Source organism: Dipodomys spectabilis, unplaced genomic scaffold (genome assembly GCF_019054845.1).
Source record: "Dipodomys spectabilis isolate Male_0828 unplaced genomic scaffold, ASM1905484v1 ptg000125l, whole genome shotgun sequence".
Lineage (NCBI taxonomy): Eukaryota > Metazoa > Chordata > Mammalia > Rodentia > Heteromyidae > Dipodomys > Dipodomys spectabilis.
In genome coordinates this window covers 5,512,869-5,528,094 of record NW_024870802.1, presented here as the reverse complement: position 1 = coordinate 5,528,094, position 15,226 = coordinate 5,512,869, and the positions used below count along the sequence as shown (strand labels likewise).

General features: G+C 40.8%; 1 protein-coding gene across 2 annotated transcripts in view; it reads left to right on the top strand.

The window, feature by feature from the left end:
• The window catches only part of Mxi1 (MAX interactor 1, dimerization protein), a 61,882-nt gene extending 47,213 nt beyond the window's left edge, over window positions 1–14,669 (top strand). For both annotated transcript variants that reach the window (XM_042689381.1, XM_042689382.1), the window contains exons 4-6: window positions 10,836–10,950; window positions 11,570–11,741; window positions 13,432–14,669. In XM_042689381.1, the coding sequence (XP_042545315.1) occupies window positions 10,836–10,950; window positions 11,570–11,741; window positions 13,432–13,595 (451 nt within the window). In that variant the 3' untranslated portion in view covers window positions 13,596–14,669. The remainder of the gene's footprint in view (window positions 1–10,835; window positions 10,951–11,569; window positions 11,742–13,431) is intronic.
• Window positions 14,670–15,226: the final 557 nt, after the last annotated feature.

The following is a 15,226-nucleotide window of genomic DNA, read 5'->3' as shown; positions in this document are numbered from 1 at the left end:
TTCCCTATGAAGAGGTGTCTGCTGTAGCTCTCCCTTTATTTGTAGAGATTGTGTTGCTCCAGGCCTAGGAGTCTTAAGTGAACACAACTGAAAACTTTACCTGGACAGATTAGTCTTCTATAGCTTGGAGGGCAGGGGGAATCTCCCAAATATCATTCTATGTTGGATCACCATTGAAGATGTTCATTTTATTTCCAGTAGGCTATTTATAATGAGGAGCCTAGTCAGGTTTTTTTTTTGAATTGCAACACTTTTGTTTATCTAAAAGGTGAAGTTGACAGGAGAGTTTATGCTATTCCAAATGGTATTTTTCACAGAAAAATAATTTTTCTTTTGTGTACATCCTGGGGCTTGAATAAGGCTTGGGCACAGTCCCTGAGCTTTTTTGCTCAAGGCTAGGGTTTTGCCACTTGAGTCACAGCACCACTTCCAGCTTTTGGGTGGTCAGTTGGAGATAAGTCTCACAAACTTTCCTGCCCTGGCTGGCTTCAAACTCCATTCTCAGTTCTCAACTTCCTGAATTGCTAGGATTATAGGTATGAGGCACCGGGCTACTGGCACCTGGCTTCCCAGTACTTTTATCGTGAAGTAATGAGAGCAAAGCTGACTTTTTTAAATTATCTAGGGTTAAATGAGAACGATAAGGACTTTCAAATCTAGAAATGCAGTCACTAAATTGGAATAAGGATAGTTTGAAAATTAAGAAAAAGTACACTTAGATTTCTTCACCAAAACCATACTGACTAAAATTAAGGAAACTCGGAGGAGAAGTTTTCAGGCTTTAAAAAAAATAGGTAATGGTGCAGATATCTGGCCACTGCTGTAGGCCTGCCATCATAGATTTCCATGAGCCATCCCTTGGTGTCGCTGACGAACACCACCCTCTGTCATTTTGATCATGGGGGTGACCAGTTGTACCTTTTTTTTTTCCTCTAGGACTGTCATATCTGTATCTTTTACAATTCTGATTCACTCTGGCCTGATTGACAATTATTCCTTTACAGAACAGCTTGTATTTAGCAAATCTGTAAAAAAGAAACAAAAAAAAGGACAAAAAAATCCAGTCTCTGCTAAATAAGGTTCTATTTCAATTAGAAACCCCATCTTTGCAGTGAAAACATTTGTAAACATAACACAATTTAGACAGAGAGCTGAATGATTTTACAGAGCTGCTATTTGTGTCCTGGAGAAGGCTTTTTCCTAAAGAGAGTTTGGTGACACTGGACTCTTTTGGCCATCTTGGAAGCAGCTGGGATTTCTTGCCTCATGTGTTACTCACATGGGAGGGAACGTGGTCTGCCTGCTTTCAAAGTTTAAGAAATACTGGTGTTTTTAGATGGAAATACTAAATAAATATTGGGTCTTAGTTGGGCGCTGGTGGCTCATGCCTGTACACTTAGCTAACTCAGGAGGCTGAGATCTGAGGATTGCAGTTTGAAGTCAGGCCTCACAGGAAAGTCCTCGCAGGAAAGCTTCTAAGGATCCATTAATTCTTAGACCCCCAATACTCATGTTCCTGTTAGGAAAGATATCTTTCCTCCTAAACGATAAGATCACATCTGATTAGTGGGACCATGTGTAAAGACAGCCTTGATTATTTTCATTTTATCCTTCTAAATGAACAGCTCCAAAAGTAGTAAAACATACATAACTGAACAGTTCCATTACAAAGAATTCTTCGAAGCAGGCTGTTTGTGCAATGTGAGGTTGCCATTTTATTAGAGATCGGTAACTATTTCTTCATTTCTCTCCGTCATCCTGGACAATAATTTGATTTAATAAAGCAATCCCACAGGGAGCAACTTAAGCTTCTGTAGAACAGACTTGCTTCTTATGTGCAGTGTCTCCTAATAAAACTGGGGTTGTGTTTTACAGCGCGTTGTCACTGTGTCTGGTATCTGACTTGCCAGCACGTACGAAGTTTGTTTTGGTTTCAAAATGTACTTTACCCCATGGTGGCTGGCGGGGTACAGTGCTATTGACATCACTGGGTTTCAAATAGAAAATTAACAAGTAGCTACTGTTGTGGTTGCAGATTGCCTCCCCGCTCCCTGTGAGAGAATGCTTTTTCCTTTGGACAGAATACTTCTCAGCCCCTTGGTACCATTAAATTGGCCAGTGAGGGCTGCCAGGATGGGGTGAACACCAACAAAAGGCCAAACAGTAGAAAGGGTTCGAAGGCAAGATTAAAAAAAAAAAATCTGTTTCCAAACTGATGTGAAAGATAAATAATTTTAAAAAAATCTCTCCCACCCACAGCTATGTTTTGATGGTAGTCCAGATTCAGAGCCCGCTCTCTCCAGAGAGGAGTAGCCTTCTCTCCACCCAAAGCCCTGGAGAGTTGCCAAAAGAAAATAAGCTATTTTGTATTTAGAACAAATTGCCACTGTTTTCTCCAGTGATGTAGCCCTATTTCCCAGACTTTGAAACTTGGAATACAGAAAGTTCTTGTGTGATAGAAGAAGAAGTATGTTGAATGAATGAATGAATGATCGATCTAGATTGGTTTTGGTTGGGGGGGGGCGCAGCAGGGTGCCGGGCAGGGGGTGGGGGGGGGGGGGGGACCGAATCCTATCAACAGATAAGGGCAGGGGGAATAAATGTGTAGAAACTAAATTTTCATAGAATGGACATAAAATAAACAATTTCTGTTGAGGCATTTTGGAGGTACCCGTAGTAGCTCCAGTGAAGAACATGGGCTTTATTTTTTTTAAGCTGGCAAAAGTGAAGACTTGAGGGTGGGTTGGTAGTACACACCTGTAATTCTAACACTTTGGAAATAGAGGCAGAAGAGCACAAAGTGTCAGGCCAGCCTGGACTACATAACAATCTTAGAAAAAAGAGGAAGGAAGAGAAGTCAAGTTTTCCTTAGAGATGAATGCAAATCAAAATAATTGTGCTCTGCACTGTCTTCCACTCATCAGCAGGTGGGGGTCTTGTAAACCCATGCAAATGCTAGCTTCTCATGTAAAGATGAGATAAAAAGTGGCTTCGTGTCTCTTCTTCCTTGCATTGTAGAGTTTTTAGGTTTCCATTCATACTGGGTTTTCTTAGCCATTTCTTTCCTATTTTCTCCTTAGTGATTGTCTTCCTGGCATTATACTTGATATTGGCACCACGACTTGAACAACAGCTGGAACAGAGGCCAAACTGGAATTTAGTTCAAATTTCTCACTTTTTAGGAGGCCTATTAATAAGGTCAGAAAGTTGACATTGGTGATAGAAAACTGGATTAAAAAACAACAACTCTCCATTTCATTTAGCATTATTGTCCTGGTCCCTGTAAATGCTTTGCTAAAGTCATTCTGGCATAATTCTATAGTTCCTAAGCCCTCTGCTTCACCGTAGAAGAAATGTGAGTTAGAATCAGGACTTAGGTTAAGACTGCCCCTCTCTCTCGGGTAGGTGCACTTTACTATTCATTAGTGACCTCAGAGGCTCCCGAAATAACACAGGTGTTTCAAGTTCTGGTGTTCATGAGCCATGTGTGAGATCTCCCACAAATGCTGACCTGATTATGCTGAATGTTTGTTGCCTTATCTTTGGTTAGTTAAGAGTATTCCAGAAACATCCACTAGAAATTGTTCTATCTTTTCTCTGTACTGTATACCAGCCATTCATTTACTATTAGAAATGTGGAAATGATTGAAAGTGTGTATTTGATCTCAATTAAAATACAATATGGTTAATATAAAAGTCAAATGTTAATTACCTGAAGAAGGAATATGAAAAGAAAGGTCTCGAGGAGGAAATTACAGTTTCGCTGTGGACTGGAAAAAATGTACCATCTCTTTCCCCCTCGCACCGCTCTCCTGCCTCACACCTCCTCGCTCTGCTCCCTTCTTCTCCCTTCTCTAAATATTTGCGCTATAATCTCAGCCATGAGCCAGAAATGTTCTGAAGTCCAAAACTCGACTGGTGATTTGTAGCCATTTCACTGCAGCATTGGAACATAGATTTCTGGAGGTCCCCAGATGTGGTATGAAATGAAGTTTACTTCAAGTTTTTAAATTTAAAAGCCTATTATGTGTGCTTATTTTCACATTAAAGTATTTTCTCCCACGTGTTTTGGGAAAATGATGCTTTTTAAGAGAGGGGCCATATTTTACATTATAGCTTCGAATGCTAGCCGCTCAGTGTTGAGTACCCTAGGGGAACATTCTCTGCCCTTAGAGCGGCCTCGACTTTGTCAAAAAAACAAACAAACATGGTTGTCTTTATTTTATTTTATTTCATTTTAAAGGTTTAGCAGGAAATTGAGTGTGAGACAAGGTTAAAGTAAGAAGTGGAGAAGGAAGAGAAATGTTTCCTCACACAGGAAGTAGGAATCAGAAATTAAAAAAACAAAACCCCCAAATGCTCCCAAGAGCTGGAAACATGGCTGAAATGATTCAAGGTCAGCCCAGACAAAAAGTTAGTGAGAGAGACCACATCTCAACTGGTATGTAGGCCATGGAGGATCTCCATCTGAGGCTAGCCCAGTGCATGGAAAATAATCCAGGCAATAAAAGGGCTGCGGTGGCGCAAGTGCTCAGGTGTCTGCCTAGCAGGTGTGAGGCCTCAGCTCCAGCCCCAGCCACATACTCAGCCTTCCAAGAAAAACATGTGTAGCAACTGATTTTCATTCTTATTTGTATATAGATCTTTCTGAGGTTGACAGTATAACTAATTTGCACTATGAGGTAGTATATATCATACTGTGTAATTTGCAACTTCATTGTAAACATGGTGATATTCCTATTTGCTTATTCTACAAGATACCTATTAAGGTTATTAAGCAGAAATAGCTTCTTTTTGAAAAGTGAGAGAGGAGGTTCCAACTATTCTACTTTTACTTCTGTATGGAATCCCATGACCACCACAGTCAAGTCTGGCTAGGGAGATGGATGCCATTTACTAACTTACTACCTGGGAATTAATATTCTGTTTATTTTCTGTGAAGTAGATAATGTGTAAGTCGTGTGTGAAACATATAATTATCAAGTGTTATTTTAAGGAGTGGCTTGTCAGCCTCCATACTTTGTAAACAGCATACACGGATCATGTGTGTCTTCTGAGTAAAGTTCAGAAGTGTGCTCAGCTCATCTGCATCCACTTTAAATATGTTCATGCAAGTAGGCAGATGGTGTGTGTGTGTGTGTGTGTCTTAGAGATTCTCAACATACTATACTTTAGAGGAAGCTGGTATAGACAGTGTAGGAGAAGCAGCTAGCTGCTGTTTTGAGCAAAAGAGAGAGAGAGAGAGCATTTCAGAAATCTGGCCACAAGCCATTGCAGCTTTGAAGAATGTGGCTCATAAAGGACTCAGAGCCCCTTGCGTAACTTTCAGCGAAGAGGAAAATACAAGCACTGTCCCTATCATTTGACTTGTTTTCCATTTTGATTTAGTTACTTGGCAAAGTCTTGCTATCCTGTAGTGGAGGAATGAAAGACAAGCAAGTTCCAAGAAAGGACTGGGCCTCTAACAGCCACAGCCAATGGATGGTTTGTGGGTCCTGGCAGGGTTAGATTTCTTATTGTTGGGCAGGGGGATTAGTGTTTCCAGAGAGGACTTGAAAAACAAGCAATGAAAAACATGGTCGGTGGTAAGATTCTTGGAACTTTTTTTTTTCTGAAAGCGAATATTTTTCCTCTCCTATAATGGTATGCTTCTAGTAATTGATATAACTGTGCTTTAGAATACCTCATTTTATAGCAAAATCATTTCCCATTATTTTCTGTGATATGGCGCTTTGGCAGTAAAGTTTACAGACTTTGAACGCAAAAGCAACACGGGTTCCTTCAGGGAAAAATGATCCCAGTCTACCAAAATAAAAGCCAAACACATGCTAATTGTTCTTTTTTCCCATAAGGGGTTTGTTTGCCTGCTTTGTGGGTGTGGGCAGTTTTGATAGGCTCTTTCTTCCTAACAGGTGGTTGGGAATTGCCCTGTCCTCCAGTGAGCTCCTTTAAACCTCATTTTAAAGCAGAGTTCCAAGTATTTTTGGAACTAGAAACCCGCGGTAGTCTTTGCATGCTTTAGCCTCGTCCCCCTCCTAGCAAGGAGGCAGGGGTTTTCCACCAGCTCATTTCCTAGCTGCAGTGTCCAACCCTAACTTTGCGTTGCCTTCCCCATGCTTATTCAGGAAAGATGTAACAGTGTTGTTTCTGTGGGGTTTTCCCTGTGTTTAGGAGTATACCTGTTAAATAAGTTACATAACCGCTAACTAGAAATCTAAACTTTTCTTTTTGATCATTTTCCATTAGCTGTAGTTCCATAAATTCTGCAATGTTAGACTGCTTGTATATTTTTTCCTCAGTGAATAAGGATTTTTAAATTGAACCAACCTTCTTCTGCATGCCTGTCTCTTCTTCTTTCCTTTCCCAAAGTCTTAAAGCCCCTGGGTTTGGCAACTCCTTACAGGTTGTGCCCAAGCCACCAATCACATGAGAATAAAGGCCAGAAAAAGAAAAGACCAGATGGCATCAAAACATACACCTTTCTAGGTCACTTGTGGCTGAGCTTGCAATCTGGTTTCCAACAAGGAGCCTATGGGAGAAAGAGGAGGGAGCGGCAGCACAGTGGGGATGAATTTGCCATTTGTCCCTTCTTCCAGCTATTGACACAATCAAGAGAAAGTACATTCATCGAGGAGAATGTAATGCTCTCCAGTTTATAGTCACGGGATACCCATGGCTTGTGGAAGGGTACATTTCCCCTGTGTGGAGTGGAATCACATGTGGAAACACAGTCATTGAAGGGAAGCCTGGGAAGTGTGGCTCTCGCTGGGCCAGCTGCTGCCCTTCAACTGCCACCGACCCGCTATTATTCTCCTCTCCAAATATCTGCTTATTTGTCAGGGCAAAAACTGGAGGAGATCGCATTTAGCTCCCACAGGAGAGCCAACCCCCTCCCCCCACTTGCCCTTCCTACCACTGTCCATGTTGCGGTGCTGTCCTTAGAAAGCAGGTAGCCTGGCTAAAACCTACCCTGAGAATAATGCAAAGCTGGCATTTGTGAGACAAGGCGTCTCACAGATGCTTTGTAATTACCTGACTGGTAGTAGCCTAAAAAAAAATAGAAGAGGGACTTCTGCCTTTCCTGTTCATTCAGACATTAAACCTCACCTCTTGGTCTGACTAGTCCGTGATTTATTACTTAATAAATATACATGATTTATTGGCAATCCCCAGATATATCTCCATGATCCCCAGGCTATTAAGCATAGTTGATATTTCCTTATAGAATGCCAGTTTCATTATTGGCTCTTGAATGAAATTTTGAATTTAGTCTTAGGTTTATAAATCAGTTGTTTTGTTGGTTGTTGGTCATGGAACGTGAACTCCGGGCCTGGGTGTTGCCCCTCAACAATTCAGCTCAAGGCTATCACTTCTGCTTATGTGGTGCCGAGGAATCGAACCCGGGGCCTCACGCATGCAAGGCAAACACTTTTACCCCTGAGCTACCTTCCCAGCCTTAGATATTTTTAATCTTAGATTTTATATTTGGTCCCATTCTACAAATTTAGGTCCTTTCCATCCTCTTTCAGTTACCTGGGAATCCTTGCTCCTTTGTAGACAAATTCAGTATCCTTCCATCCAAAGAAAAGCTGTAGCTTCTTTTACAAGTCTGCCTTCTCTACTAACAATCTCTGCATTTATTCAGATTCCATCATCCTTGATATCTGCATGACTCACTTCAGTATGGACATCATGAAAGAAAAGAGAAGGCTTTGTTCTGCAGTCTGGATTCTAACCTTTTTATTTTACTTACTTTTATTTTTTGAGACAGAGGCTTACTATATAGCTAAGACTGGCCTCGAACACATTATATACTCCAGACTGACGTCAAATTCTTGCTCACCCTGCCTTAACCTCTGTAATGCTGGGATTAAACGCTTGTTACTATCGTGCCAAGTTTTGGTTTATAAGCTCTTATTAAAGTTTTCACCTTTTCACCTTTCCCAACCAGGCTGAGAACACAAAAGTCATGTAATAAGCACAACTGAATGTTAGGGGGAGGCATGAATAGATTTTGAACTCGGGGCCTCAGGTTTGCTAGACAGACACTATCATTTGATCCAGGCCTCCAGTCCTTCCATTACTTTTGAGATTTGGTTTCACTTTTTTGCCCAGGTCTAGCCTCTTGACTGCAACTCTCCTACATATGCTTCTGTGTAGCTAGGATTATGAAACATACCACCATGCCCAGTTTACTGACTACCTTTTTGCCTGGGCTGACCTTGAACCGCAATCCTCTGGAACAGGTGTGTGTCACCACCATGCCAGGCCAGATTCTTTAAAAGAGCGGAAAAAGACATATTAATATGATGTTAGGGTTTGTTTTTGTTTTTGGTCTGCACCCTGCAGTTTGTTTGTTCTTTTTTAGTGCTGAGGATCCAACTTGTGGTCTTGTGCATATTAAGCAAACATGATGCACCACTGAGCTACCTTACCAGCCCTACATTATTTTTAGGGTAGGTTTTAGTCTCACAAAACAGAAAATCATCTCACTCTTTTTGTTCTTAATGTGGAATTATAGTAAGGAATCGGTTTCACGTTTCTTAAGACTAAAATGTGAAAGATAATTCTACTATGTACCAAATTTCTGGAGTTAAGTAATTTTAAAAAAATTCTTACAACATGCTCCTTGTGAATTTTACTAGTTGCTCTGTTAACATTTGTAGGAGTTTAAATTCAGAGTGGAGCCTCTGGGTATTGGCAAGAGAACCCGCAGTTTCTCTCGCCTTCTAGTCATTAGCCTACTAGTGCGGTTGTCAGGCAGTGTGACAGTCCTCCTAAGGAGGGATTCAAAGGTACTTTTTATTTTGCATGAGATTTTTCTGTTTTTGTTTTTGCCTGTCACAGAAAGATCAACCTGCTCCTGTGGCATTTCCCGTCTTAAGAGATTTTAGGTCCCATAGCAGAGAAATAGAGTGACTTTAAAATTATTGTATGTCATTAATGGGAAATCCATTGATGCACCTTGTAGAGAAAATGAAAACATTGTTGTAGCCGCAACAAGTTTGGCAGGTTTCAGCCTGAAGCCAAGCATTAGACCTGAAGTGATTGCTCAGTAGACATCATTTGGAGTGGCAGTTCTCATGGACCCTTGACTAACTGGACTGTAGGTGCTACAAGATTGGGGACAGTTCATCAGCCAGACCTCTGACCTCATGACTTGTCATCATCCTTGCTTATCAGTGGTGCAACTGGCTGCCTACCACTGTCTCCTACCCTCTTTGAAATTGCTAGCATTTGACATTTTCACTTGGCATGTTTTTCCTGTGGTATTAACACAGGAAAAGCATAGTTTGGTGAGTTCTTGAAACTGTTTTGTTCTCTTGGAGGAGAACACAAAAGATGTATTTGTTCCCGAAGCAGTGGGGACAGTTGCTAAAAGTTTGGTTATGGTTGTTTAGGGAGTTAAGGGTACCTGACATGTATGTACTCTATTTTCAGATACTCTGTTTATCTGATGGATGATGCTCGGTGTTATGAAACACAGACCCAAAGATGGCATCTGGTATTGCTTTAGGATAAACGTATACACCAGAATGCTCTCAATTCCATGCTCATGGTTCCTGGTTCAGGGAAGGTGAATCCGGTGGACCAGAGAATACTATGATGTTTAGTGAGAGGATTCTGTCACCTGTTTCCCTTGGGTACAAAAGTGGAAGCTAGTTGAGAGAGAGAAAAATAAAAATTAATGAACTGGAGAGTATTTTATGGGCTGTTGTTTTACTGGCTAGACTTAACCACAGGAGATATGTGTATATGTATATACACACACATACATACATACATATATATGGTGGTGGTAGTGGTTGTGGGACTTGAACTTTGCCTGGGTGCTGACCCTGAGTTTTTTTGCTCAAGGTTAGCTCTCCACCACTTTGAGCCACAGCACCACGTCTGGTTTTTCTGGTGGTTAGTTGGAAATAAGAGTCTCATGGATTTTGCTGCCTGGGCTGGCTTTGATCTGTGATCTTCAGATCTCAGCCTCCTGAGTAGCTAGGATTACAGGCATGAGCCACTGGCGCCTGGCTCAAATTGCCCTTTGTATAAAATGAGAAATGGTTGTGGATGGGGAAGTACATACAGTTTGACCTAATAGGTATATATAGTAAAGAGAAGAAGGAATGTGTGTGTGAGAGAGAGAAGAGGAAGGGAGAAAAGAAGAGAGGAAAGGGAGTAGTACAAACTTTTGAGACTTTTATACCTCCTTGGAGCACCATAGCTGTGAAACTTGTACTCTAGCTTGTGGTTTTAGGCATTCAAAATTGATTACAATTGCTCCTGTGTGTGCATGTGTGCACATACCATTCTTGGAGTCTAAACTCAAGGCCTGGGCAATGTCCTTGGGACATTTTGCTCAAAGCTACTACTCTACCTCTTGTCCCACAGCTCCATTTATAGATTTTTGCTGGTTAATCATAGATAAGCTTCTCACGGACTTTCTGCCTGGGCTGGCTTCAAATCATGATCTGTAGATCTTAGCCTCCCAAGTACCTAGGATTACAGGTATGAGCCATTGATGCCTAGCTCCAGTATGTTTTTATATGTACATATTAATACATTGGAGAGTGTATGGGGTAGCTTAAAAAATAAAGCAACCCCCAGAGAGATTACCATTGGGATTATAGTATGACTGGTGTCTACAGAGTACAACAGAAATGCAGGTACCCCTATACTTGTAGAGACTTTGAAGAATTAGAGGTATAACATGATTATAAGGTAAATTACTCCAAATTCTGAATTGTCTTTACCATAGGTTCAGTGTTTCTAGTAGAGTGTCTGGACTATGCTAAGTTTTTTGTTTTGTTTTGTTTTGTTTGCCTTTTTGTCTTTCTTAGACGAGCTCATCTGCGCCTATGTTTAGAACGCTTAAAAGTTCTGATTCCATTAGGACCAGACTGCACCAGGCACACAACACTTGGTTTGCTCAACAAAGCCAAAGCACACATCAAGGTGAGAATGTCTACTTTGTGCATTGGCATATGCTTCTCAGGGCCTGGGTTTAATTATTAGCAATGATTCCTATTTACATACATCAGCTAGCTTACCATGCTCTCTTTAATAATTGACCTCAAGAAGAATCTTTCTGGAAACTGGCCAGCTAATATGGGAGTAACATAACCTGGTTGTTGTGACAATGGCCAGTTGAAGAGTTGAGAACACTAGGAAAATAACAATTCGCTTCCTTATACCCAGAAGGAAGGCAATTGTGCCCTCTGGTGGACATGACTTTATTTGGCTGTGTGCCTCAGTATTTTTCCATCACACTGCAGAGTGAGTGCTTATCCCTTTGTGGGGATTCCTTTACAGACTTTTAGAATTCTATTTTTCTCAAGTAATGTAGCATTCATAGACAATAAAGGAAACTACTTTTGATATTTAAAATGTAACTTCTTTATGTTTTTATATACATAGGCACACACACACACACGCATATATATACACACACAAACACGTATAGATGTGTGTTCATTCATGTTTCTCTGCCAAAGACCCCTTTTAAGATGTTATGTAGCAATGTTTTAATGTTTGTATTGGACTACACACAAATGTAAATATTTCGTCGTTTTAGAAACTTGAAGAAGCTGAAAGGAAGAGCCAGCACCAGCTTGAGAACTTGGAACGAGAACAGAGATTTTTAAAGCGGAGACTGGAACAGCTGCAGGGTCCTCAAGAGATGGAACGAATACGAATGGACAGCATTGGATCAACTATTTCTTCAGATCGTTCTGATTCAGAGCGAGGTAGGCAGTGTTTCTCTTCTCTGCCTGGATTTAGGGAAGGTGGGCTGCCTTTTTAGCCAGTGTAACATTCTGGGTTTTGTTTATTTTGGGGGGGGGGAGAGGATCAAACTCAGGGCCTCACAATTGTTAGGCAAGCACACTCTAAAATAAACGAAAGCCCAACTCATTCTAGGTTTTATTGATCAGACTGTCTAGTAGTAACTTGGTGAACTTACAGAATTTTGGCTTTATTTTTCTATTTTACAAGTTTTCCATGGAAAATCTTGAGTTATCTATCCTCCCTCCAGCATTCTCTCTTATAGTAGTTACTGAAGCCAAGAAGTGAACACTGATAGAATACTAATAAGTAATCTCTTGATTATGAGTTCAAATTCCACTACTAACCTTTGTCTGGTCTAAGATCCTAGGGTGGAGTCCCCCAGAGCACTAGAATTCTTTTGCAGAACACTGGCCCAGTTTTATTCAGTACCCCTTGATTGGAGGATTTTTTTGTTTTTTGTTTTGCATGTTTTCAAATCATTAGACTGACGGTATACATTTGGGCAAGAAGTATCACAGAAATGGTCATGTGTCCCTGGATTCAGTATGTCAGAAAGATGCACTGATGTTATATCTTGTTTACCAGTGATAGTGATTTTTGTCTGAGAATACAACACCCTTCACTTCTTTTGCCTCTCGTACAGCATTTGTCTTTGGCAGAATTAAGAAACAAAAGTCAACCAAAAGAGAAAGGGTCTGAGTTTTATTTTCTATCCATCTGTAGCTACCACCACCTTAGTGGCAAAGTGACAGAGGGTTTGCCTGGCATGCAAGAGACTCGGGTTCAGTTTCTAGTACAGCAAAAAGAAAAAAATGTAGGGGGAAAGGCTTCAAGCTATATTTAATGCAAATATATTTGACTGGCTTATTTTAGTTGCTGAACAGTAAAGAATTTTAATCCAGATACCTGTGGCTCAGACCTGTAATCCCAGCTACCCAGGAGGCTAAAATCTGAGGGTTGAGGTTCAAAGCCAGACCAGGCAGACAAGTTCATGACACCTTTATCTCCAATTAACTACCAAAAAGCTGAACGTGGATCTGTGGCTCAAGTGGGAGAGTACCAGTCTTGAGCAAAAAAAACCCAAACAAACAAACAAAAACACTAAGAGACAGCACCCAGGCCAACTTTAAGCCCCAGTACCAGCACCAAAAAAGGTAAACTGCAGATGGGTCTGTAGAATGGTACTATCAAAGGCCTCGGAGATGCTTTGCCTGTTTCTCAATTTTTTCTCTTCACCCTCATCCCACCCCACTCCACATACTTTAAGGAAACCTTGATTAATAAACAGCACCAACAACTGCTTTTTTGTTTAATGCAAAACAGATGTGTTAAACCACTTGGGTTGGGATCTTTTAATATTAAGTATTAATTTCCAAATAGGCCAAGTGCTTTTAGTGGGAGGTCTAGACGGACCGGCGTCAAAGGGTTTTAGTAAACTTGCTGCCTAAATTAAGACCACCATTGTACACAGACATCCTCCTTTGTGGAAAACAGGCCTGTTTCTTCACCTTCAGTTCCCCCATTCTCCAGAGATCACTAATAATAAGCCTATTGTATAATGTTTACTTGATAACTGCTTCTTCCCCCTGCCTTTTAACTTTTGAAGGTGCACATATGGATTATTCATGTTCTTTTCCTTTCCTTTGGCAGAGGAAATTGAAGTGGATGTTGAAAGCACAGAGTTCTCCCATGGAGAAGTGGACAATATAAGTACCACCAGCATCAGTGACATTGATGACCACAGCAGCCTGCAGAGTATTGGGAGTGACGAGGGTTACTCCAGTGCCAGTGTCAAACTTTCCTTCACTTCCTAGAACCCAGCATGATGTAACAGTGCAGGGCAAAATATTCACTGGGCCAATCCAATCCAATCTCTTAAACTGGGTTCATGATGCAGTCTCCTTTAGAACTACACAAAACTATACTTGAACAAAAGGGTCAATAGACCTGTATTTAAGCAAATACTTACTAGCAAAAAGTGGAGTAGAGCCTCCCCAGCAGAACAAATATTCCAAATATTCATTCATATTGGGGGAAAAAAAAAACACAGATTCTAATGGCAGCAGAAAATGTGTGTGAAATTGTCTTGAGTTGTAGTTGATTTAAGAGGACAGTGCAGCTTCCATCCTCTTTCTTTTCTACTTGGGTCATATTGTACTGAGCAGACACATTGAAGGATGTGGTTATGAACCCTTCCTGAACGTGATGGCCCTAGAAACAAAATCAAACCTATAGTAAGGAAAGGACGAGATAATCAGGCATTATTTTTGCATAGCTAAAAGAGCTATTAAAATTCCAGCCTGGGATAGTTTATCACAAAGCCTGTGGATGATCAATTCTTTAAAATTAAAAAAAAAAATCATTTCATGCTCTACAAAAGGAGAGACTACATGAAGCCTTTTGAGAGATCATCATGCAGCTCAGCTTTCTGTTGGATTCCATGCTAAGCAAGCTAACCTTATCCTGCATTGTTAGCACTAGGGCGCCCAACCGCCAGCTCGCCAGCCGCCGCCCCTCGGCCGCATGGGGGCAGTTCCGTGCATGACAGCCTCTGTCACACAAAGGCCTATGAGTGTGGATTGGGGAGCCAGAAGGAAAAAGCTCCACGTGCCTCCGTGTCTGCGTGGGTCAGAAGTGTTGTGCACGCAGGTTAGCAGGCCAAGGTCTGAGCCACAGCAGCATTTTTATTTGAGATTTTGATAACTGTTTATATGTGTTGAAAACCAAAATGACATCTTTTTAAAGCTTGTCCATAAGTAAACATAGATGTCTTTTATAGTGGAAAAACACATGGGGAAAAAATCATCTATTTTGATGCAGCATTTGATAATGATAAAACACCTCACACCTCTCTTTTTAGTGCACAAAATGAGGTCTGGGCTAGGTAGAAAGAGGTCAATGCTGTTTTTGTTTTCTTTTAGGATCATTACCTTTTACCAGCTTTTAACATCTGATCTCCATAGTAGACACGCTATCATAGATAACATAGTTGAGTTCAGCACTTGTCTCATTTTAATGTAAAGATCTGCTTCCATTTTCTACCGGCAGTCTCTCTCCTTCCCCACAGTCCCATCGTGCAGGTGCTAATGTTGCTCTTACATTTTTGGAAACGTTATTTTTCTTCTACGTGAGATTCCTAGCCTGCACTTTGATGTCATGTGTTCCCTTTGTCTTTCAAACTGTAAGGTTTCCTTCTGGTCCTCTTCCTTATCCTGGGGAGCCTTCCCAGAGACCTTACCTTCAGCTGTTTGGACTTTGTATACTTTAAATAATTTAACTACCCTAATTACTTAAAAAAAAAGCTTTATGATTTTCATAACTTATTGCTGATTTTAATGGGTTGTTAATTTCAGTCCTGTAGTTTTATTTTATGTTTAGATAGGGCTGGACAAGAAAAAAGAAAATAAAGACAACCATATCTAGCAGCCCAGTTGAGTTGTGTGTT